Source organism: Myxine glutinosa, chromosome 1, assembly GCF_964187855.1.
Source record: "Myxine glutinosa chromosome 1, kmMyxGlut1.1, whole genome shotgun sequence".
Classification (NCBI taxonomy): domain Eukaryota; kingdom Metazoa; phylum Chordata; class Myxini; order Myxiniformes; family Myxinidae; genus Myxine; species Myxine glutinosa.
In genome coordinates, this window is record NC_136261.1 from 195,997,742 (window position 1) to 196,024,279 (window position 26,538).

The following is a 26,538-nucleotide window of genomic DNA, read 5'->3' on the forward strand; positions in this document are numbered from 1 at the left end:
AAATATTACTCTTGGATTAACTGGTTGGGAATTAACAATAGAAGTGACAAATTAAATAGTCGTGGTGCTTTTTGAGTAAAGCCTGCTACGGTTATTGGGTTTCCCTGCCTTGCCATTGTAATTTCCCTGCCACCTGAACATGTACAAACCTTAGGCAAGGAAACAATGTAATTACATTCCCAAGGATGAAGAGGATTGTATTGGTGTCCCAGAAATTACTAAAATGGAAAAATGTTGAAAACGACAAAAAGACAAAATTATGAAATGTTTTTTTTAATGTTAATCCTTCTTTTTCCACAGCGTGAAAAGTGGTGAATATTGGGTTATTCCCATTGACTTCAATGCTAATTTGACATGGTTCAGAACCAATATTTTCTTACTACTGCTGCACAATCCACATGAAAAGGAAACATAACTTTTCGTTACCACATCTCACTGTACAGGGATCAATGATTGTATGGGTGTGCTGTGGCAGTAATACAAAATGGGATAAGATACCCCAAGCATTTTTTTAACCAATTCCATTTTCTTGTAAAATCATAGCTGAAGAGAAAAGGTATGAATTGCCGATAAAAACTTAAAGTAAAAAGAATATGTAATCTGAAGTACAGATGCATCCAATTAGGGAGATGCTCATTGCATCTCTTACCAAACCCCCTCCACGAGAGGCTATCCTATCAGACTGCATCTTCAATAAAGCCTGCACCATACCGATTCACAAATGTACAGAGTTATGAAGGATAACATTTATATTGTTGAAAAATGAAAATACATTCAATTATATACCACATATATGGAAATGGCTTAAATTTTCTGAGACCAAACATTAACCCCAATTTAAAACTCCTATATGTGTCCTCATTTTACATTCCAAAGAATAATTTCTACTTTGGTTCTGGGGTTGAACCCAGCAACATAGTGGCTGCACCAGGTCGTTGTGAGCCATGATGAGCAGTGGACACGACTCCACCTGATCCGCAAAAACCCACACCCTCAGGGTGAACATTCCGTCCATGGCTCACAAGGTGAGAACGCTGAGTGAATGCCCGGCCACAAATCTCACAGCGGAATGGTCTCTCTCCAGTATGTATTCTCTCATGGTCTTGCAGGTGACAACGTTGTCCGAACGCTTTTCCACAATGTGTACAGGTGAAGGGTTTGCGCTGCAGGTGTATCCGTCGATGGCAGTGTAATGTGGATGAATGGGTAAAGCCCTTGCCACACACCTCACAACGAAATTGGTGCTTTCCCAATGGCTGGCGGCGTTGAGTGTACGAACATGACTTCAGAGACCCACCAGACTCTCCCACACGCCACCGCTGATGTGCACGTGCGTGCATTCGAAGGTAACCCGGCTGACTAAACGTCTTCCCACATTCAGAACATATGTACGTCAGCTTCTGAAGTCCCTCTGCTGCCTCGTTGAACAAGGCGTGCCGCCAGGAGTCTGCAGTACCCGACCGGTTATCCATATCCTCTCCGACATGCCCAGCCATCACGTCTGCCATTGCTTGCTCACTGCATAACCTGATAGGTTGTTCAGCCTTGTTTTCTCCATCGCTACTATCCCTCCCAGAAATGACCAGACAATGGGAAGCATCACCTGAGCTCCTGCAACGATTTCCTTGTTCTGCAGGGGATGTCGTGGGATCATTAGGTTGAGGGTCTTTGGCTGGTACTGAGGCCTCATTTGGAAGGCTGGAAGAGCGATTACACATGGGCTCCACATCCAAAGGTTCAGCGAGCGATGGGCCTGGTAAAGTAGTCAGAAGCTGATCATATAGCAAAACAATAAATCATACCTGCAACACAAATCTATTCTTGTTGGGGCCTCAGCGAAAATAGGTAAATTAAGTTTGGAATGCAAAGTGCTCTTGGTATGGTTCACGTAGAAATGATTATTTTTGTTTTAAGTCTTGGAAAGTTGAAGAGCGAGCGTATAGAATGTATTTTGTTCTGTTTATGGAAATTGATGTGTTTGATGAAACCATTTACATCATATTCAGTGTAACAGAATCCATAACCATATTTGTGAATGTCTGTTTGTTTGGTTGTGTCTCATGGACAGCCTAAGGAAGTGACTTAGAGAGTCAAGAGAGGGTTCATGGGGGATAAATTTTCAGGACAAAAAACATGGGCGCATCAGATTTAGACTAGGGGCGTGCCCAAGGGGCGTGGAAGCGGTGCATGCCCAAGGGGCGTGGCTTCCTCTGACTATAAAAAGCCCACTACACACACGTGACTGACTATTTATTTTCCGGGCAACGCCTGGTAGCTCTGCGAGTAACCAATAAAGCCATAATCTGAAGTTTTCTCACTTGGTTGATCGACTTCCTGGCACAATCACCACTTTTCATCTCCTTTAGCAGTGATCAGTTGGTTCGGCATAAACAACCATTACGTGCACTATAAAGATTAGGATATGCCGATAACGGTCCTCAGATAAATTCGTAGCTTTTCTTTTCTATTTTGTTATTTGGTATTATCAATTTGGCTTGCAAGAAAATAATAAAGCATTTTGTTAGTCAGTTCTGCTAAAACAGTGCTACTCAGCAAAGCATGCAGTGCACAATTCTCAAAAATCCGTTTTTCACAAAACAATTTGCTACATTCCTTGCAGAACTAGACACACCAAATTCACGACCTGATCCACTCCCCCCTCCAGTCTACCCCATCATATGCATGGACACACAACTTTCGCCTCACCTCATTACTCCCATCACAATGTACACGGCATGGTGAGAGAAATGTGTGCAAGCTGTCGATCGCATGTTTGTGAACTAAAGCTTGTTTTGGCCGCATTCCAAATTCTATTCTGTGTGGCTTGCTGAGAATCGATATTTGATACCCATACCTCTCTATTACCTTCCCTCCTCCTTTCCATGCATGCATAAAACAATTCGAATTTCGCTTTCATTGCAAATTATCAACGTCTTAATTCCTTTCTTTAGTACAACTAGCACATACAGTGCCTTCAGAAAGTATTCACACCCTTGACTTTTTCACATTTTGTTGTATTACAGCTTGAAATTAAAATGGATTAAATTTAAAAAATAAATCGTCACCGATCTACACAAAACACCTCCCATACGACAAAGTGAAAATGTGTTTTCAGAAATTTTTACAAACTTATCTAAAATTAAATGCAGAAATATTTAATTTACATAAGTATTCAGCCCTGAGTCAACACTTTGTAGGAGCGCCTTTGGCAGCAATTGCAGCTTTGAGTCTTCCTGGGTATGTCTGTACCAGTTTTGCACATCTTGTTTTGGTGAGTTTCTCTGATTGTTCCTGGCAGATTTGTTCAAGCTTTGTCAAGTTGGATGGGGAGTGTCGGTGAACAGCAATCTTCAGGTCTTTCCACAGATTCGCAATGGGATTCAGGTTTGGGCTTTGGCTGGGCCACTCAAGGACTTTCACATTCTTGTTCTGAAGCCATTCCAATGTTGCTTAGGCTGTATGCTTGGGGCAATTGTCCTGTTGGAACATAAATCTTCACCACAGTCTAAGGTGTTTGGTACTCTGAAGCAGGTTCTCCTCAAGGATTTGTCTGTATTTGGCTCCATTAATTGTTCCCTATATCCTTACAAGTCTCCCAGTCCCTGCCACTGAAAAGCATCCCCATAGCATGATGCTGCCACCACCATGCTTCACAGTAAGGATGGTGTTAGATGGGTGATCAGTTGTGCTCGGTGTCCACCAGACATAGCATTTTGCATTCAGGCTGAAGAGTTCAATTTTCGTCTCATCAGACCACATAATCTTTTGCCTCATGCTCTCAGCTGGCTGGCTATTCACATGCCTTGTTGCAAACTCCAGACTGATGTCCTTCCGGCAAGTTCCCCATCTTAGCCAAGGAACTCGGTAGTTCTGTCAGAGTGGTCATTTGGTTCTTGGTCACTTCCCTGACCAAGGTCCTTCTTGCCTGGTTGCTCAGTTTGGTTGGACGGCCAGCTCTAGTAAGATCGTTTGCAGTATTTTTTTTTTGCCGTGAACAAACTTTAGTCACAACACAACAAATATCATTTGTGCCAAGTTTGATCACAATCCCATCAGTGATTTCGGAGAAGAAGTTGCAAGCATTTACGGACTGACGGACGGATGAAGTGTCATCGCATAAGCTCCCCGGAACTACGTTCCAGGTGAGCTAAAACAGAAAATAACTTAATTACTTCCTGCACAAAAAAATACACATGGCTTTAATCCAACAAGCCAAACAAACATCAACCTCCAGGTTTCCCCCAAAAATAGGTATTTGCTTTCTTCTCAGAAACTACACACGCAATTCCGATGAAACTTGATCACAACCTTCACCACCCATGATGTACCAAAGTTTGTTCACCGCATTTAAAAAAAAAAAAATTAAAAATTTAATCGGGGTCCAAGTTAGTCTATGGGTTGCCTCCCAAAATAGGTATTTTTTTTGGTTTGTTTGTTTAAAGTCATGATTACATTAGTATGATTGAACATGCTGCCCTGTCTTCTAGCAACCATTGAAATTGGTTAAAAATTCCATGACACGGTTTAATATACCTTTAGTTAGTGTAATATACTGCTTTATTCTACCAGGTGAGTGCCCAGGGGTATTGCCCCTATGTTTATAACTACTCGGCAGTTAGAACGGATAGACCACACGGTGTGGGAGGATGCCTCCTCACTCTTGTACACAAGGACTGTGTTTCTTTCACCAACACAACAACAACTCAAACTAAATAATCACTGCCCCTGGCTGACACGATCATTGATATCAACTCAATTAGAATGAGAGCAGCCAGCAAAACCTGCAATTACATCTGCATCGACATTCCACCAGTTACTTCATGCCCATCTGATTATACTCCAAATTTACAATCATCTGCAAATACACACAACCTTATATTAGGGACAATTTCAATGCCTGTTGCTCCACTTGGTTGATATCCCAAGCTGAAAACCAAACGTGGACAGTAAATTCACAATCAACTTCAACAGTTAGCAATACTGTACTAAATGAACGCAAACAACCCACCCGACTACTACAATCTCACGAAAAAACACCAACCTGAGACATAACCTTCACCTCACATGAACTGGACATAGTTTCTACCCAGAACACGTACAGATGAACATGTGACCACCTGCCCATTCATCAGTTACATCAAAGCATAACTGGACCGCATGAATGTAAATCTTACTTTACTTAACGGAAGGCCAACTGGACTCCATTTACTCAAGACACAGAAACAATGTTATCCAACTTCACCGTCTTAGAATTTCACACTCAATGCAGCTAATCAAACATTTGAACAACATCCTTACCTTCTGTAGTACAGACCGAACACAAGTTTACATAAAACAGTTCAACCTTCCTCTACTTTGGATCTTGGATCTGATTTTGATTTTGATTTTGATTTTGGATCTTGGAGACGGCATGAAGCTGGAAGGTGTGAAAACATTTTGCTACCTCGGAGACATGCTGAATGGAGAAGGTGGATCAGACTCGGCAACGGTTGCTAGAGTGAGATGTGCATGGAAGAAGTTTCGGGAACTGAGTGGCGTGCTGGCAAGGAGGGGAGTGTCGTTGAAGCTGAAGGGAAAGGTGTGTGCTGCATGTGTGAGAAGTGTTATGATTTATGGGAGCGAGACATGGGTAATGAACATAGAGCAGCAACGAAGGCTGGAAAGGGTGGAAATGCGAATGGTTGGGTGGATGTGCGGAGTATCGTTGAGAGAGAGGAAGACAAATGATGAATTGCGAAAGATGATGGGAATAGAGCCTGTGATTGATGCTGTGAAGAGGAACAGGTTGAGATGCTTTGGTCATGTGTTGAGGAAGGATGAAAGTGACTGGTTGAGAAGAGTGATGGAAATGAATGTAGAAGGAAGTAGAGGACGGGGTAGACCGAGAAAGACTTGGCTAAAGATGGTGGAAGAAGACATGCGGGCAAGGGGGTTAACAAGGGGAGATGCAGAAAATAGGGCAAAATGGAGAAGATTGTCATGGGGACCGCAAGGCTAACCCCCGCTCTAGCAGGGAAAATGGCCTGAAAATGCATGTTGTTGTTGTTGTAGTTCAGCCATAACCTTTCCTGAGACATCAAGTACCTCATCCACACAAGGACACTTCGTAGAAACACACATTCCTCACACAAATACTCGTAATTAGAACAAATCGCTTGCTCTTGTTACCTAACGAGCTCATTCACCAAGTTTCGTCCAAATTAGTCCATAGCTTTTCGAGATATTGTGCTGTATGGTTTTCGCCTGATCACTTAATGGTGAAGAATCACTTAGAAAATTCTTCGATTTGAATCTACACCAAAATTGAATCATTTCTTCCTTGTCACACACCAAACCTCTCCACCAAATCCGTCCACAACTTTGAGATATCCTGTTCACAAACAGATAGACACAAACGGACAGACAGAGGTGAAAACATAACCTCCATCCACTTTCGGTGGTGGAGGTAACTTTAGCTAAAGACAACGTATGAGAAGCATTACCCAATAGTATACCAAGTTTTGTCAATAAAAATAATCCCCAACCACAATTTATCCAAACTGCTATTTACTACACTAGTCCAAAATAAAAATAAAATAAATACTACATTTACCAAAATAAATGTGTTAAAACTTCAAATAACACAAATCAAATCAAATAATACAAAGTGCTTCAAATAATACAAATCAAATCAAATAATACAAAGTGCTTCAAATAATACAAAACAAGTAATACAAAAATACTCTCTGACATAAGTCACCTTCACTCCAAAGCAAAAACACATCCCCTCCAACACCACCTTGACATCAGAGGCACATGCTTCATTGATGCCACTCAAATGCTAGAACACCTAAGACACCACTTGTCTAATCGCCCACCCCATCTGAGACTTAAAAGATCTCACCAGAAACTTACGAGAACGACATCTTTTCAAACGTGCCAACTTGAAACACAACATCTCAGAAAAAACAACATTCACAATCACATCCACCACCATCGTTTTGTAACAACAACAGCACAACAATAATATACTCAACGAACCACACCGCGTGATCCATCCATCGGAACAAAACCTAGCACAACCCTCCAGAGTAACATTATCTAGACTTTGTTCTGGTTACCATTCCACACTTGAAATGTATGAATACAAACTCGACCCAACTCAGGGCCCATTCTGTTTGCGCTGTCATCTTGAACTTGACACTGCATACCACTTATTACAACTTGCTCTCACAGTGGCCGGCTAGCTTGCGGATGTGGGCTTCCAGTGAGGACCTGAGGATACTGATTATGGTGACATCCTCGTTTTGTTTCCTATCAATCTGTTTTTACCACTGGCTTTGGTTCTGTGGGCTGGTTCTACGTGCCCATGAGTACCACAGATTGGCTATGATGGAAACACTGAATTTGCTTTGTTTCACAAGCAGTATTATTTTTCATCGTTAAATATCGAGCCTTTCATGTAATTATTATTATTACAGGGATGGCTGGGTTATAGCAACCAAATGTTCTTTATGGGCCTTATTTGTACCATAATTGAGTGTTGAAGATACTGTTCATGGCGAGGATATTAAAATAAGTATGGCTTGAAACACGTACTGCCAGTAGATTCTGTTTCCACCTTGATTTTGTGCTGCGTTTGTCCAATCGTATCTTCATTTATAGGCTGCCATCCATTCACAAGATCTGAAAAGGTGAAGAAAAAAAAAAAAAACACAGTCCAGGTGGCAATATATTTTCCCTCATATAATGATTAAAACAGCATTTACGAGAACGGCACTCGGTAGAGCACATACCTCTGCCAGGCGGAACAGTTTACGTTTTGTATCTCACGGATAGGCCAGATCTGAACCAAAATCGAATCTTCTTGCTCTTGTCACCGACGCAACTCATCAATCAAGTTTTGTCAAAACTCATCCACAGCTTTTTGAATATCATGCGATACAGTCATGGCCAAAAATATTGGCACCCTTGCACTTTTTTACAAAAACTAACAATTTTCCCGACAAATAAGTTTAAATTCACAAAAGTATTTGGTTCCCACAATTCTTTATTTCACTGTTAATATCACAGAACCAACTATTAATATCACTTTTTGTTTTTGATTCAGAACTTAATATATCCTTTTAAATCAGAAATAAACAGAAATGGCATTGACAAAATTATTGACACCGTAGACTTGATATTTGGTATCCTTTGGACAAAATAACTGCAGTCAAGCGCTTCCTATAGCCATGAATGAGCTTCCTACACCTCTGTACTGGCAGTTTGGCCCACTCTTCTTGTGCAAACTGCTCCAGTTCTCCCATATTTGAAGGGTGCCTTCTCCCAACTGCTGTTTTCAGATCTCCCCCCAGGTGTTCAATGGGATTTAGATCTGGACTCATTGCTGGCCACTTCAGAACGGTCCAGCGTTTTGTCTTGAACCATTCCTGGGTGCTTTTTGAAGTGTGTTGGGGTCATTGTCCTGCTGCAAGATCCATGACCTTCGACGGAGACCCAGCTTTCTGACACTGGGTTCAACATTGCGCTCCAAAATGCCTTGGTAATCTCCTGATTTCATGATGCCATGCACACATTCAAGGCACCCAGTGCGAGAGGCAGCACAGCAACCCCAAAACATCACTGAACCTCCTCCATGTTTGACTGTATGGAAGGTGTTCTTTTCTTTGAAGGCTTCATTTTGTTTTCTGTAAACATAGAGATGATGTGCTTTACCAATAAGCTCTAATTTGGTCTCATCTGTCCACAGGACATTCTCCCAGAAGGATTTTGGCTTGTTTAGGTGTGTTTTGGAAAACTCCAGTCGGGTTTTCTTATGTCTGTCTGTGTGTGTCTCTGTGTGTGTCTCTGTATGTGTCTCTGTCTGTGTGTCTGTCTGTGTGTCTGTCTGTGTGTCTGTGTCTGTCTCTGTCTGTGTGTCTGTCTCTGTCTGTCTGTGTCTGTGTGTGTCTGCCTGTATGTGTCTGTCTGTCTGTGTCTGTCTCTCTCTCTCTCTCTCTCTCTCTCTCTCTCTCTCTCTCTCTCTCTCTCTCTGCAGTGGGGTACTCCAGGGTCTACTACCATAGAACCCCCTTTCATCGAGTTGGCGACGGATGGTGCGAGTTGAAACTGTCGTACCTTGTGTCTGAAGCTCAGCTTGAATCTGTTTGGCAGTTGATCAAGGTGCCTTCTCCACCATTCGAACAATCCTTGATCAAGTTTTCTCTTGTGGCCACGTCCAGGGAGGTTGGCTATAGTGCCATGGGCCTTAAACTTCCTGATAACATTGCGTACGGTGGACACAGGAACATCAAGGTCTCTGGAGATGGACTTGTAGCCTTGAGATTGTCCATGCTTGGCTACAATATTTTGTCTGACCTCCTCAGACAATTCTCTCGTTTTCTTTTTTTTCTCCATGCTCATTGTGGTACACACAGTGACACAAAACAGCAGAATGACTCCTTTTCTCTATTCAAATTGGTTGAATGAGTGATTTTTTAAATATTGCAGGCACCTGCAATGCACCACAGGTGAGTTCAATTCCAAGGTAAAGGAGAATCACCTGCTTGAAATCATATTATTTCTAACTTCTAAAAGGTGCCAATAATATTGTCCGGGTCATTTTAGGATTTCTGTGTGGAATAAGCTAAAATTTCATAATTCTTTCAGCTTTTTTTGTTTTGTTCCACTGAAAACCAAAGAAATACACATGTGGATACCAAAATATTTTGAAATTTCAAAAATTTTCTGGAAGAAATGGTGCATTGAAAAAAAAGTGCAAGGGTGCCATTATTTTTGGCCATGACTGTACGTACATACTTGTACCAAGTTTGACTTAAATCACTTCAGTCGTTAAGGAAGGGGGAAGAGGGTGAGGAAGGAGAGGTGTTTATGCCTCCACTGACTCTATGTTTTCAGGTTGTCCATCTGGCTGTCTATCTGTCCGTGACAGGTTTTCGTTACCGCAATAACTTGAGAACGGCTGAAGTGATCTAATTCAAACTTGGTACAGGTATGTATAATGATGTAAAGATTTACTGATTACATTTTGGGGTCATGAGGTCAAAGGCCAAAGGTCATGTTAGGGTAAAAATTCTGTTACCATGATGACTTGTGAACCAGTGATGGGATTCTGACCAAATTTGGTACAAGTATGTATTATGATGCCAATATTAACATATTTGATTTTGGGGTCGAGGTCAAAGGTCAAAGTCTGTAATCGGTCTATAATATGAGAATGGCTAAAGTTATCTAATTCAAACTTGGAACAGGTATGTATAAATATGTAAAGATTAACCGATTCGATTTTGGGGTCAAGAGGTCAAAGTCTGTAACAGGCCTATAACTTGAGAATGGCTAAAAGGATCCAATTTAATCTTGGTAAAGTTATGTATAATGATGTAAAGATGAACCGACTAGATTTTGGGGTCACGAGGTCCAAGGTCAAAAATCAGAGGTCATGTTATGTAAAAGTCCTGTTACCATCATAACTTGTGAACCAGTGATGGAATCTGGTACAAGTATGTATTATGATGCAAAGATGGACTTATTGATTTTGGGGTCAAGAGGTCAAAGGTCAAATGTGCCATCAGGTAAAAATTCTGTGACAGAGCTAACCTGTGAACCAGTCACGGGATTTTCCCCAAACTTGGTAAAATTATATATTATGATGCAAAGATAAACTGATTCAATTTTGGGGTCAAGAGGTCAAAGGTCATGTTAAGTTACAATTATTTCGTTAATGCAATAAATTAAGAATGGCTGAAGGGATGCAAGTCAAAGTTGGTGCAGGTATGTATAATGAGGTAAAGATGAACTGAATAGATTTGGGGGCATGGGGTCAAAGGCCAAACGTAATGTCAAGTAAAAATTATGTTGCCACGCCAACAAGTGAACCAGTGATGGGATTTTGAACAAAGTTGGTATGGGTATATGATACAAAGATGAACTGATTAGATTTTGGAGTCAAGAGGTTGATGGTCAGAGATCATGTTAAAATTAGATTTATGTTGCCATGCCAACTTGTGAACAAGTGATGGGATTCTGAACAAATTTGGTATCGGTATATGATATTGTTGCGGTTTTGAGAGTGTAAATATAACATCATTAAAGGTTAAAGGTTTGCCCCCATAGTTAGTCCACAAGCAACACATAGGTCCCTTAGAACATTAGTTATGTCATATCATAGTATGTGTGAGGATAAGGCCATTTCCCTAGTATCATCTGCGTTGTGTAAAAGAAATAAGATAGGCCCCCCGTTCATTTTGCCTCCACCCTCCAAATCCACCTCGTTTGTTACGCTTTGGCCGCCAGCAGCGTTAGCTGCCTTTTGCCTGCTCCAACTAGTCGGGTGGCCACGAGGTAGGCCTGAGAGAGGGTGGGGCCGGCGCTGAGGTCGGGGAGCGGCAGCAGGAGACGGTAAGAGCCACCAGCCAATCAGGGCTCGGTGGGCATGGCTTGAGAGGGCGTGGTAAGGGCGCATCTAGCAAGTGCTGGAAGGTTCGCTGAAAAGGCTATCTAAGCGCACGCACAAAGCCCTTAAAAAGGACTGGCCAGGAAGGACTTATGCGAGAGGACCGTGCTGGGAGAACTTGCATGTTTTGCGCTTTGTACTGAAGAGGACTTGTTGGGAGAGCGCACTGAAAAGGACTTGCATTGGGAGCGCTATTGAACTTGCATTGGGAGCGCCCATTGAACTGTATTGGGAGCGCATATAGCGCCGGTTCTTCTATTACGTACGCGGCCGTGACCGCAAGTATAACCGCCAAGCCCGGTTCATCTATTACGTACGCGACCGTGGTCGCAAGTACCCGCCCAGCCAGCCTTACCTTTCGCCCCGCAGTTAACCTCGTAATTGTCCGATCCGCGCCAACGACCCGCGGGGAGCTTCTGCCGCCCTGACCATCTTCTTCGCCGTGCGAGTCGAGGACCGGAGCGAACTGCCTGGACGCCATCATCCCTGGACCATCACCCTGACCATCTGCAATCCCCGTGTGAGTGTCTGTGTGTGAAACGGGCCCGTGTCCTGGGATAAGTTAAGACTGTAATAAGGCTGCACTGTGTGTTCTTCTTCTCCTTCCTGTATAAATTGTAAATAAATCTGTTATTCCTTGTTTCTTTCCTAATTCGACCGTATCAGTGATTTCCTCCATTGGGTAAGCGTGGCACGATAAGAACCGCTCGGATCGGGTTTAGTCCTTGTTAACGGCCCGGGTCACGGTTCGCTATCGCTCGGCGTTTCCACCTATATTCGGGCGGGGTTTATTTCCTTGCTTCCTGGGCGGCGTTGGTACTTAGGTAATAGGAATTCGGCCTACCACCCTATTCAACGCCATCCGGAAGGAACGTCATAGCCCCGGATCCCGTCGGCGAGTAAAAGACAAGGGGACTAATCCGCCCCCGCCCCCCTTGGTAAGGGGAGAAGGCCGACTAGGAGATCCGCAACAATTGGTGTCAGGAGTGGGATTTGGAACCTGGGACTAAATTTTTTAGACCAAATTTTGGACACCAATTGTGCATATTGGCCGCAACAATTGGTGTCGGGGAGTTGGGATTTGGAACCCAACCAAATTTTTTTGGACAAATTTGGCCAAAATTAAGGCGACCAAAATTTAGTATAAAAATCCAAATTAAATCGTGCCATGGCTATCCAAAGCGGTCGGATGCCGGTGGGGGTAGAAGTAAAAGAAGAATCAATAACCCAGGACCCCCGGGAAGAATTGGGAGAAAAAGAGGAGGACACAGATGAGGGTGCGGCAACTGGTAATGGCGGCGCCTCGCACATGGCCGCGGTAGCCGAGCCCGCGGTGCCAATGGTTATGGACCTGCAAGTCTTTATGGCACAAATCATGGCGTGCATGACAGAGTCGAAATGGGAAATGAACCGAATGGGGGAGCAATTGGGAAATCAAATTGGGGGATTAGAAAGCAAAATGGGGGGCCAAATGAAGGAAATGGGGGGCCAATTGAAGGACATGGGTGGGCAAATGAAAGAAATGAAAGAGGGGTTAGTGGGGTTGGAAAACAGGATGGCCACCCAAGAGAATCAAATGAAAGGAATGAAGGACGGGTTAACGGGGTGTAGAAACAGAATGGGTGGCCAAATAAAAAAAATGGGGGAGAACATTGACCGCAGGTCGAGCGGGAGAGTCGCATTGGTACGCGACGAGGTAACGCGGTGTGAGGAACACGGGGAAAGCGAGCCTGAGCAAAGCACAGTCATAATGACCGGGGTAGAAATCGCGACACAGGGTGTGGAAAAGCCGACGGCTGCCGAATTACAAAATTTTATTTTATGTGCGCCAGCGGTCGTCGAGCTTAATAAAGAAAAAGAAATTATAGTTGAAATTGGGGTTGAAGAGACGGGATGTTCGGGAGAGACGGGAGAAAAAGAAAATCGATCGCGGGAGGAAAAAATGGAATGTACTCAAAGTCCGTGTTCACATCGTGATGTCGTGCTGCCTAACCCCAATGGAAGTTTGCAGTTGGTGCAGGAGAGGAGGATCCTCAAGGTGAGCAGGAGTGTATACAGGAGATCTTGTGATGTTGGTGAGGTCAGAGGGGTCATGTCAGGTAAAATGTGATACTTGACAACAGCTGAATGGATTTAAATCAAACCTGGTACAAATATGTATAATTGTGAAATAATGTGGGTGGAGGCATATTGGTCGACGTCGTGACGTCGAAGAGTGTCGTTCTAGTTTTAAGCTGAAAGGGGATCCCAAATGCAAAAAGTTGTTTGAAAACCATTGAAAATCATTAATCATACAACAATATGATTTGTAATAGCCTCGTTGTACACGAACTCTCCCCATGCCCCATGCCCTGCGCTCTACTACCTGTATTGAACGCGCTGTGTGGAGACGACCCATTCCGGGCCACAGACGCGCGATCTCCTTGCCTGCGCTCCCAGCGTACGTGCCGTGACCACCAGAGGGCCAAAAATGGCCTCTAAAGGTGGTTTTTTTAAATTTATACAACAACACACAACAGGCATTTTAAGGCCATTTTCCATGCTAGAGCGGGGGTTAGCCTTGCGGTCCCCATGACAATCTTCTCCATTTTGCCCTATTTTCTGCATCTCCCCTTTTAACCCCCTTGACCACATTGCTTCTTCCACCATCTTTCGCCAAGTCTTTCTCGGTCTTCCCCGTCCTCTACTTCCTTCTATATTCATTTCCATCACTCTTAACCAGTCACTTTCATCCTTCCTCAACACATGACCAAACGATCAAAAAACTGCTTCTCTTCACAGCATCAATCACAGGCTTTATTCCCATCATCTTTCGCAATTCATCATTTGTCTTCCTCTCTCTCAGCGATACTCCACACATCCACTGAACCATTCGCATTTCCACCCTTTCCAGCCATCGTTGCTGCTCGACGTTCATTACCCATGTCTCGCTCCCATAAATCATAACACTTCTCACACATGCAGCACACACCTTTCCCTTCAGCTTCAACAACACTCCCCTCCTCGTCAGCATGCCACTCAGTTCCCGAAACTTCGTCCATGCACATCTCACTCTAGCAACCATTGCCGAGTCCGATCCACCTTCTCCATTCAGCATGTCTCCAAGGTAGCAAAATGTTTTCACACCTTCCAGCTTCACGCCGTCTCCAAGATCCAACTCAACATTTCCTCCATCTGCAGCTCCATCTGTGCTCACCTTACACTTGAATGTAGCTGCCACACTGGTTAATGACCCTCTCAAACCACTACATTTTTGATGAACCGACTCAGCGCACATTGTACATTGAATGGAGTTCACTCTGACACCCTTCCTGCACACAGCACACGGCCACTTCCCAGTTCTTTCCACCTCACCACATGCTTTACCACTTGCCATCACCTTCGTCTTTCCGATATTTACCTTCAGACCTTTTGCCTCCATACATTCCTTCCACTTGTTCATCTTCTCCTTCAGTCCATCCATACTTTCTGCAATCAACACCAGATCATCTGCATACAACAACTCCCACGGTAAACCCTCCTTTACGTTCCGAGCCAGCACCTCCATCACAGCTACAAATAGTGGTGGACTTAGTACCGACTCCTGATGCACTCCCACCTTTACCTCAAACTCACCACTGTGTCCGTCCTTCGTCCTTACAACTGTGCGCGCTCTTTCGTACATTGCCATCACCACTCTGATCAACCATTCCTCCACTCCTAAGTTCCTCAATGCCCATGTCACTACTTCGCGTGGAACCCTATCGAATGATTTCTCCAGATCAACAAGCGTTACGCCTAGGTCCCCCGTCGTTGAAGTGATGCGAGTTGACAAAGTGGAAGACGCAAGGCGGCCATCTCGGATTTTGACGTGGCGACCCAATTTTCAATAGCCTTCTCCCTTATGCGTAGATACACCCACACACCAGATTAGAAGTTAGTAGTTCGTTTATTTTTCAAGACATTTCGCTCACAAGGTTCAGACATATATATGGTGGCGGCCATCTTGGATTTTTACGTGGCTACCCACTTTTCAATAGCGTTCTTCCTTATGCCTGGATACACCCACACACCAGCTTAGAAGTTGGTACTTCGCTTATTTTTCAAGATATTCCGCTCACAAGGTTCAGACATACATGGCGGCGGCTATCTTCGATTTTGACGTAACGATCCAATTTTCAATAACGTTCTTCCTTATGAGTAGATACACCCACCCACCAGATTAGACGTCAGTAGTTCGTTTATTTTTCGCGATATTTCGCTCACAAGGTTCAGAAATATATATGGTGGCGGCCATCTTGGATTTTGACGTGGCGACCCAATTTTCAATAGCGTTCTTCCTTATGCCGAGATACACCCACACACCAGATTAGAAGTTGGTACTTCACTTATTTTTCAGGATATTCCGCTCACAAGGTTCAGACATACATGGCGGCGGCCATCTTGGATTTTGACGTGGGTTGCCCCCACACACCAAATTAGAATTCGGTCCTTCGCTTCCGCACGCAAGCACGGACGGAGGGGAAAACCATAGACCCCCTTTCGCTCCGCGGTGCGACGGGGGACAACAAACCCAAGAAACAACTTCTTCCTCTTATCCATGTACTTCTGCAACTGCCTTGCAATAAAAAGCGTGTCTGTCATTCCTCTTCCTGGAATAAATCCAAAAGGCAAATCATGAATCCAAATATAATTTGAAATGAAGATTTTTTTGAATTTTTTTGGCCAATCACAAAGTGACAAAAATACCTTTCGTGTCGGTTTTCGATTTCGCTAGTGACGCACGTCACACTATGAACGCACCTAGATCCAAATGGCGGTTTACATCGAGAAAGTGTTCCGAGCTCAGATTCCGATCCCAATTCCACCATCATTAGCAACTCTGAAGGTTCTCATTCGGTTGAAAATGATCAGTGGGATTGCGAAGAAACTATTGGAGACAAATTTAGTGATGGAAATGCTTTCAGGGGAATGAATGAATGAATGAATGACCGTTTTGAGGCCATTTTTCCCCGCTAAAGCGGGGGTTGGCCTTGCAGGCCCCATGACAATCATGGTTCCCTGTTTGAGGCAATGTTTTTATGGCCGGATGCCCTTCCTGACGCCAACCTTTGGTCGCCTCTTACGATGCGCAGGGATACGGTGTACCTATTCTAAATCGGGGTACACACCGTGATCATTCATCCCAGCAAGCTGGTACTCAATTTGCCGACCTCGGAAGGATGACAGGCTGAGTCAACCCCCCTGGTGTTAATTCAGCGATCGACCGGGATTCGAACCCAGGATCCTATGATCCCAAGCCGGCACCCTAACCGCTAAGCCAACACCAGGGCTCTGGCCATATCGTTTCGAGCCTTGGGCAATGAAGCCATATCGTTTCGAGCCTTTTGCGAGCGATTCAGGGGAAGATCGTGTTATTGAAAATGGCCGGTGTTAGTTGTGCCGATGAAAATGCAGGTCACATGTTCACGACGGATTGGTATTTTTTTTTTTTTTTAAATCAATTGACGGCTTATCAGGGATTTGCATTAATTGATAAATCAGTAATATTACTCCAGAATAAATATAGCAAAGCACAGACACGACAGCACGGACACTGCCCAGGCATAGTCGGACACCGCCCAGGCACAGACGGACACTACTGATCAAATGGGAGATTATTGCTTTGTCATACAGTAGCAGTTTTGAATGGTGTCCAACCTGTTACAGGTTAAAACAGTTTTAATAAATCAACAGTGCTCGAATAAAAATAACACCTTACCTTCATAAGAATCACAAGGCTGTCTTGAGTCTTCCAGCTCTTCAACTGGTTCCTCCAACTCCCCAGACATGTCCAGTTCCTCAATGCCAAGTCCCAATCTCAACCCTGCACATATGTTATACCTTAGGACATGCATGCGAGAAACCTGATCACCACATTCACGTACCATCTCGCCAGTCGCCTGAATAAATATCATGTACAAGTGGCGGAAAGACAAGTACAGACAGACCAGGGGACATTATAATGATGAAGTAGATGTACAATAACAATTCCGAGCAGAAATGTGATCACAACTCCAATCATAATTGTCAAATAACCCAAGGTCCCAGCAACCTTTTGTGGTGCTTTAATTGTATGTTTTTGGTCACTTGCTGGTAATTAATTTCTTTAACTTGGCCACAGAAAATTTCATAAACACAGTAATCGTGTTGTACATATGATAAAAGCCTTCACTTGGCTGACTCCACAAAAAAGAAAGGATACAGTCAGAAAAGGGGAAAAAAACCCATCTCTACCTGACACAGCCCTGCTGGAGTTCCCTTGCCAGATTTTGTCTCTTATGAGCTCCCTAGGTGCAGCCAATCCTCCAGAACGCAGTCCTACCACTCGTTGACCACATATCGTGAGATCCTGTGCCAGTCCTGCTAGTAACCCTGCCAAAAGATCTAGCAATGGGGTAAGAACCCTCTCCTCCAATGGAACACAATCCGTGCCATTCTGCTCGGGTGCATTCTCGCTTGCATCGTGTGGGAAGCACGTGTCGATGAGATGCCGTAACGAGGCATAAAAACCAAAGGGCAATTTGTTTCGAGCCTGAGTGAACAACTCTGCTCGTACGGAGGGTGGCTCAGCGCAGGCAAGTAGGACTGAGTAGCTGGGGATACCAAGCTCATTGACCATGGCAGCAGCAATTTCAGCATTCATACCACACTGAATCAACCACTCTGAAAATGTTTGAAGAGGCTTTGGTCCATTTGCAGCATCCATCATGACTGTTCAGAACCTGAAACACACAAAATTTATATGATTTGTCAAATGGAAAATAGCTAAAAGTCAAAATATTATAATATAACTAGAGATAACCAGATACCAAACTATCTCAAAGGTTTTAAATCATGGACCAAGTTTCTGTTCATGGGTGAACAATGAACATTCATCACAATGTCTCAACAGTGGGGGATCTTAGGTTACTTCAGAGCAGACTAACACTGACAAGAAGAGATGAATAATCAATAATAAATATTAATGGGAAAAAGCACATCAAAATGTGCACGTGTGTTCAGGTTTTTCTTTTCGTGTGTGCACTAATTTTATTTGTGCACTTTTTTTTTTTTGCACAATTTTTATTTGTGCTCTTCTTTTTGCAAGATTTTTATTTCTGCACTTTTTTTTTGCACGAATTTTTTTTGGGACAACTAAATTTATTGTAAATTCTTAAAAATTATTGTATTGGTAGGCAAATTTTTGTGCACGAGTGTGTTCAAGTTTGAATTCCGAATCAGCTATAAACTGTTATCCCGCTGTTAGGCAGTGAGATTCATCAATGTGTGTGCCGTCCCACAGATGGATGTTAAACTGGGTGGCCTGTTTGCCAGCATTAGTTGGTGGCTGTTAATGATCCCATGGTGTCCTCCACAAAAAGTAGGTGAACTTTCGCCGGTACGACAGCCAAATTCCAAATTCCTGCCCTGATTTCCTGAGTTGGAGTGGCGACCTGACCAGGATTGTAGCCCAGTAACTGCCTCGGCAACACCAACGTTCTGCATGGGCATGATGATGATGATGATGATAATAATAATGTGTGCTCAAGTGTATGCACAAGCAAAAAAAAAAAGTGAAGACACAACCACTTCCCAGTTGTTGGGCAAGTTCTTTCTACCTTAAGCACAAAAGCCTACTTACTTACTTGGGCACACGTGTCAATAGCAGAGACCGGTAGGCCTACAGCATTCGTCTCCCCATGGCTTTCCCAGTCCAACTACTGGACTACAGCGTTGTAACATTTTAGGAGCATTTTAATCGATTTCTACCTTCCTGGTCTTGTATCTAGTTGGTTTAAACCATTCGGGCATGGCAAAATTGTGGTTCGTGTGCAAATGTTAAGAGCAGGGATGGGAGAGGAGATTTAATCGGTTTGTGCATCCAATCCAGTCCAGTGAGTGCATGCAAGGCTGCTTACAGATCTACTTTTTAAAAAGATAATTTAATCTCAGATTGAGTGTATAACCCAGCAGCATTCTGGAGTTTTTTTTCTGATATTGATTTTTTTTTTTTTGGTATACAAGTTCGAAGCTTGTGTAAGAGCATTGATCACAAAAAGACAAACTGACACATAAAACACATGATAAATGGAGTGGGAGACAAGATGGAGAGCAGGGACATCGGGAGATCTGTGGGAGCGAGAGGGCTTGGGGGAGGAGGCATGGGAAGGGAGGGGGTGGGGGTGGGAGAGGTAAAAAAAACAAAACACATGGACACTGCTAGGACTTCCAGGAAAGAAGTCGGTATTTCAAAAAAGTGGATCTGGGGTGAATTAATGGGGGTAGAAAAGATCAAGATTTTGGATGGGGGAAGATAAGAGATGGTGGTGAACAGCTGTTTTAAAGACCTGGAGGGAGGAGTGGGATTGAAGATTGAAGAGAGTAAGGGTGTTTGTTCCCCAGAGGCAGGAGAAAAGAGGAATGAAAGAGTGAAGGTGAGCAGAGTCTTGATTTTGGCAGTTTAACCATGAGGGTTCCTGGCAGATGTTGTGCGACCTGTGGAAATATTTGGGGGACAGAGCACAGACAGAGCTGGGGGAGCTAGGCCGGAGAGGAGTGGGTAGAAGACAAAGACCACCAACCTGCCTGCGGTGAGTGAGTGAAAGGCCCTCGGAGTTAGCTTCATCGTGGGAGATTCCAATGATTCTGAAAGCTTTGGTTTCACCAGCGTGAAGCTGAGCTCGGTGTGAGGCAGGAGCACCGGCCCAGAGGGGAGAACAGTATTTCATTGAGCAAGTCTAGTCTTGCTCAAGTCTAGAAATTATTGGCTGGAAATCGTCTAGAAACAAGTCTAGAAATTGGCTCCATTTTAACAATCACAAGTGAAGAATGCATAGATTCTGTGCAGCATCTGTGGCCACAGCAAATTGTGAGATGAGGCTGTGGTCTGAAGTTCGCTGCAAGACCGACGGGTTTGACAAGCTGGCCCCAGTGGCCACTGGCACAGGTCGACAAAGTTGTCCAATTCAACAACAACATTGTAATGTCAAATCTAACCACAAGTTAATGTACGAACCTCAAATGTAGATTATGCCCCTTTCAGCAACACCTGTTCCCTGTGCGTTTGTCTGCACCTCAATCTACTCTACTCTATATAGTTCACTACATAAATTTACGTTTCTCGCACAGCCTTTCCATGGTCATTTCGAGCAGTTTAAAAATAAATAGATAAAATAGACGTGCCACTTTATAACTACAGGCAGTTATGACCGGGTTCCAAGCTGCGTCACTTTGATCGGACACATGACCCATGGCCCATGACATCCTCTTTATAAAACTGAATTCAGCATTGAATTAAATAAAAAAAAATCCACATTCCAAATTATTTTTAAAATGAGATGCCAGACCATGCGACCTATGACATTTAAATGACTAAACCACTCGTGTGGATCGGCTCGCTAAGCTTGCCTCACCACACACCGCTGCACAGTAACAGGCTTGTTTTAGTTGATGATGAGTGATAATGTATGTGAGTTGCTGTGTTGTCTTGATTTCCACCAATTATAATGCAATCATTTATTTTATGCAAATTTAGTTGCAATTTATTTGTAATCTAAAAAGGTCCACGTGTTCTAAAGCGCTAAATGGTCAAGGGTCCAAGCTGCCTAATCTGTTTGGTGGGTGCAAGGGGTCTAAATGGTGTTAAGGTCTGAGCAGTCGAAAGGGACATGAGGGGTATAAATGTCTAGAGGTTCTCGGTGTCTAAAGGGTCAAAAAGGTCTAAAGGGTGAAAGTATCTAAAGGTGTCTAAAGTATTGAAATTGGTCTTAAAGGTAAAAGGGGTCTTAAGGATATTGGGGGTCTTGGGGTCTAATGGGTCTAAAGGGTCTTTGATTATGTGTATTCCGATAAACTGCACAAACCTATATTCAGAAACACGTGCTGATCGTGTGCGTGGTTTCACATTGATCTTGTAAGCCGTTCTGGAGAAGGTTTTTAAAGGTTTTATGTTCAATCCAATATGGCTGCCAAACCACGTGACCTATGACATCATAAGTTTACATTCTCCAATACAATTTTTGTGTCGATCACCCTCAATAATTTTCATACTGATCGGATAAAGCATTGTACTGGTCGAGTTACGATGTCATAATGAAGGCACCAATGACGCCATGGTTAACGGCACTTATTCCCTATGTGGAGTACTTACTTGGCAATGAGCCACGTTTCAATTTTTTTTTTCCCATGGAGCGGTTTTATAGATATAGAGGTCCAAAGTTTTTCCTTTTTTCCAACATGGCGGCCACATCATGTGACCAATGGCATCATAATTATCACTAAAAATATACAGGAGTAGACGCATACCATGGTAAAATTTTCTTGTCAATCGGATTAACGGTTGCCGAGAAAATGAATTTAAAAGCAAATAAATCGGCAAAAAGGCAGAAGAAGAAAGAACAAGAAGAATAAACATAACAAAAACAATAGGTTTCCCAGCCTAGAAGGCTTTGAACCCAAATAAAAACACATGTTCTAATAATATCAGAAGAGGTCCTGAAAGATGTCTCACTTTTGTTGTGCTGGATGTGCTGGATATATAAGAGTTAATTCTTTGTGCACATTGTGGCAGAATCTTGCTTACTGGTGCCAATCTGTTACACTGAAACTTGAACAAAAGCAGGCCACACTGAGTCCGGTGGGAACCTTCTTTAATACAAGCAATGTGAAAAACTAGAAAACAAGAGGAAATGTTCATGGTCATAACAAAGACAAAATTACAGCTTACAGGGTATTAGTGAAGAACATGTAAGAAATTTCAAGACAATTGCAGAATAAAGCACAAAAACATTTCACAAGATAGTTCGATATGTGAACTGGGCAAGGAGGGATATGTGAATTAACAGGATTCCTTGTTCTGATCCATAGTCTACAGTAGAGGTGGAGTGAATGTAAAAGTTCCATCAATCTATTTTTGATCTAAAAAGCAGCCGGAAATGCTCTGTATCAAGTCCTAAAACAATAAGAAGAAGAAGCAAAATAAAGATCGAACCATGGTGGGTGTCCAGCACACTCCCCACCTAGTTGGTGTTGGCTTAGGGTTAAGGTGGCTGGCTTCAGATCTTAGGGTATAGAGTTTGAGCGCATGGTGTGGCGTTAAATAACACCAGGTGTGTTTACTCAGTCTGTCATCCTTCCAAGTTCGGCAAAATGAGTACCAGCTTACTGGAAATGGGGGCACTGCATAGCGGCACAGGTGTGCTCCCAACAATGATGCAACCAGCAGCCACAGACTGCATACAAAATAATAATAATATTTAGAACGGTACTCATTATGACATTTAAATGTGTTGTGTTGTTGGGCTAGCCCCGTGTTGGGTGTTGGTGTTGGGCTAGCGGCTAGGGTGCCGGCTTAGGATTCTAGGATCCTGAGTTCGAATCGCGGTCGATCGCTGAATTAACGCCAGGGGGGTTGACTCAGCCTGTCATCCTTCCGAGGTCGGCAAATTGAGTACCAGTTCACTGGTAATTCCCTGCTTGTCGTTAAAGGCGGCAAAAAGGGTTGGCGTCAGGAAGGGCATCCGGCCGTAAAACATTGCTTCAAAAAGGGGACCAAAAAAACAACAACAACCACGGTTCCCGAAAAAGGCCAACCCCCGCTTGCGGGGAAAAATGGCCTCTAAAGGTGGTTATTATATATATATATATATTACTCATTAGAGAGCATACCTCCACCAGGCTGAACAGATTACTTTTTGTATCCCACTGATAAGGCAGACCTGGACCCACCATGAACCAAAATCTAATCGGCTTGTTCTTGTCTCTTACCCAACTCATCCACCAAGTTTTGTCATCATGTCATCCACAACTTTTTGAAATATCATTCTATGTATCGTTTTTGGCCCTACCACACAATGGTGAAGAATCACTTTTAAAATTCTCTGATCCAGATTTGAATCTTCACCAAAATTGATTAAACTCTTCCTTGTCACAAATCCAACCTGTACACCAAGTTTCGTCCGCATCCGTTCACAATTTTGAGATATCTTGTTAACAGACAGACAAGAAAGGATGTCAGGCTTTAGCCTGACAGGTATGACGAAAATCGAGAGAAAAAATAATTGATTGATTGATTGTGTAATTAAAATAAATATATAATAAATGTATAATAATTAATTGGCTAATAGGATAGCTAAACCACCACTGTTTCATCCAAATCTATAACTTTTTGATAATTAAGTAACTCATCGAATAATTGATTAATCGATTTATTGATTAATCAATAACTCAAAATACCCTTTACAGCAAAATCACTTGGTCACTGTCATTTCCAAATATCAGCTTCCTAGTTCAAAAGGTGCCTGAGATATTGCCCAGATGAAAGGAAATAAACAGGTACTTAATAAATCGATAATAATTAAGTAATTAATCAATTAATTGATTAATCAAAAAAGTAACCTTTTGACCAAAGCACTTGTTCACTATTGTGCTAAAATTTCAGCTTACTAGCTCAAAAGATGGCTGAGATATCGCCCGGACAGACAAGAAAACCTTCACCATTGACCTACATGTATATAGTCAAAAAACATTGACAGCCTCACTTTTATCCTTCGGAATCCTCTGGTAAAGTTTGACGAAGATAGCTGAAAGCGTTCGCGAGTATCACATTCACATACAAACAAGCAACCAAACAAACGAGACAGACCAACATACGATGAAAAATTTCGTCGTGCATTTGAAAAATTTGGTGCATTTGTTGTACGTGGTCTCTACATACAACTACATCCGCTCTTCGGACCTTGTCGTCCTTACTCTGATAAACCTTCATGACACAGGCAAGCAGCCATTCATTGGGGAGGAATGAGGGGAGGGGGTTATCTTCCTCTCACACAAGAATGATGTCTCCTTCAGTGAGGTTGGGGATGATCATATTCCACTTGCGTCAGGTCAGGGTTGAAGACTTTGGATGTACTCCTTTTTCCACCACAGTCAGAACTGTTCAGCTAAGTCCTCAGCACATTGTCACCTCTTTCACCCATACAAGCCCTTTTCAACGAATTCCCACGGGGCAGTGGTAAGGGTTAGGTCTAAATTTTAAAGAGCATGTTCGGGTAGAGTGCCTGCTGGTCGCTGAAGGGATGGTGAAGATCAGTCTTGTGTTAACAATGGCACAGGCCTCTGCCATGAATGTTACGAGCACATTGTGCATCAGTTAATGTCTGCCCAACTTGATGGGCATTGAGCCAAGGACTTGTCTGGTGGTGCCCATCTGTCTCTCCCATATTTCTCCAAAATGGGAACTGTGTGGTGGAGTGAACTCCCAGTCAACTCTGTTCAGAGAAGTATCTCATCATACATGACTCATTAAACTCTTGAATGGCCATTTTAAACTCTGTCTTCACTCGGATGAAGTTTGTGCCTCAGTCACTTCTAAGTTTTCATACTGGACCATGACTAGCTGTGAGGTGACGGAAGGCACAGATGAACACTGACATGTCCATCACATTGATAACCTCGGCATGCGCAGCAATAGTGTAAATACATACACTAATATGCCGGCCTACCGCTTGGCGTCTGATGTGCTGCCTCTGGTTTTATGAGTGAGCATGCCACAGGATCCAAATATGTCCACTCCCACATTGGTAAAGGGAGTGTTCTCTGCAAATCTGTCAGTGGGAAGTTCTGCCATGATCTGAGTTAGTAGTTTGTTTTTCAGCTTTCTACAGGTCAAGCAGTAGTGAATTACACTTCTTACCAGGTGGTGTGCACCGATGACCCAGAAGCCTTTCATTCTAGTGGCCCCAAAGGTGGACTGACGATCTTGGTGTTCAATCTCATGGTGGACATGCTCTGTGGTGTCTGGAGATGTGGCTGGTTTTGGGAAGGAGTACTGTGTTGTCAGTCATTCAGTTAAAGGTTGGATTGATGCTCTTCCTCCAATGTGGATGACTCCTTGTTCATCTAGGAACGGTCTTAGTTGGAAGAAGGGGCTCTGTCTCTTCAAGGTGGTCTGGTCATTACAATCTGACGTCTTTGTAGCTGTTAGTGCATTTAGTTCCACCACAAAGGTCTCTTTCTGCACCAAGGATGGTTCTACACATCAATGTGTCTACCATGAGCTGTTTAGATAGACCATTCATTCTTTCACACAGCTGTTAGTCTTGTCGAACAGTATTCTTGTTATGATGTTTGCTACCGCTCTCCTGCGCATTCTCCAAAAGGAAAAATGACTGAATATTTCAACACCTAATTTGTCTGGCCACCTCTGGTTAGGTTCCATAGCGGTTGTGGTGAGGTGCAGGTTCGCCTACACACTTCAGGGTCATAATCTCAAAGTGGTCTTGGGCATTCTTCAAAGCAATGTCCGATTCAAGGGTATGGTCCATTTGCCGGAGGAAATCTGGTCCTCAGAGCCAGATCGTGGAGTCTAGCTGAGTGGTGGGAACAGAACGCAAAGCAGTATTTTGGTATTTTGTTCAATGAAACACGTCACCATTATTTGGCTGAGGACATGACATTGATCCTCAGAACTCTGTTCATCACGCACACATGGAAGCATCTCAATTCATTGTTAATGTAGCCTAAGACTATGGTGCTGTCTGTATAGTAGGTTATACAATCTGTGTTTTACTTCTGACATGATTGTCACCTAACTGTGTTGCTTGGACGGCAGTGCAAAGTTCTTGGCGGGTAATTGACAATGCGTGGGCTGGGTTGACCATCACGTTGCCAAGGAGGAAAGCCACGCTTGCTCATACTTCGTTAGGTAAAGGTATGTGAATGCACCTACAGCTCGGACATGGCATTAGAAAATATGTGGAACTCACGATTTAGTACAGGACTGAAACTGGGAGGCCAATCGCCACATTGCAGGTCGATTTTTTTTTCCACGTAAATGAGACGGTCATGCCAATGGGTCCAGCAGGGTAGGCATTCCACTGGTAAAGGGGAATCTCATCCTGCATTGGGAGGTCCCCGTCCCTTGTTCATCTGGAATTAGCTTTCTTAGGATTAATTTCCTCTTGATCGTGATGGGTGCAAGTACACCAATTGGGTCGTACACAGAGTTTCTGGTGGCCAAGACTCCCCGCTGTGAGAACCGCTTCCCTTGCAGGTCTACCTTGAAGGTGTTAAGCTGTAAATACCAGTGATGCTCAATGATTGAG

The 26,538-nt window shown here is 43.3% G+C and overlaps 1 protein-coding gene across 2 annotated transcripts in view; it reads right to left on the reverse strand.

The window, feature by feature from the left end:
* Nucleotides 1-257: 257 nt before the first annotated feature.
* LOC137432627 (uncharacterized) overlaps nt 258-26,538 on the reverse strand; it is a 42,053-nt gene continuing 15,772 nt past the window's right edge. The window contains exons 3-7 of one of the 2 annotated variants that reach the window (XM_068124707.2): nt 21,945-22,105; nt 17,690-18,177; nt 17,175-17,279; nt 7,579-7,665; nt 258-1,753 (exon numbers count right to left, since the gene is read on the reverse strand). In XM_068124707.2, the coding sequence (XP_067980808.1) occupies nt 885-1,753; nt 7,579-7,665; nt 17,175-17,279; nt 17,690-18,164 (1,536 nt within the window). In that variant the 5' untranslated portion in view covers nt 18,165-18,177; nt 21,945-22,105 and the 3' untranslated portion in view covers nt 258-884. The remainder of the gene's footprint in view (nt 1,754-7,578; nt 7,666-17,174; nt 17,280-17,689; nt 18,178-21,944; nt 22,106-26,538) is intronic. The other variant, XM_068124716.2, reaches the window with a different exon arrangement.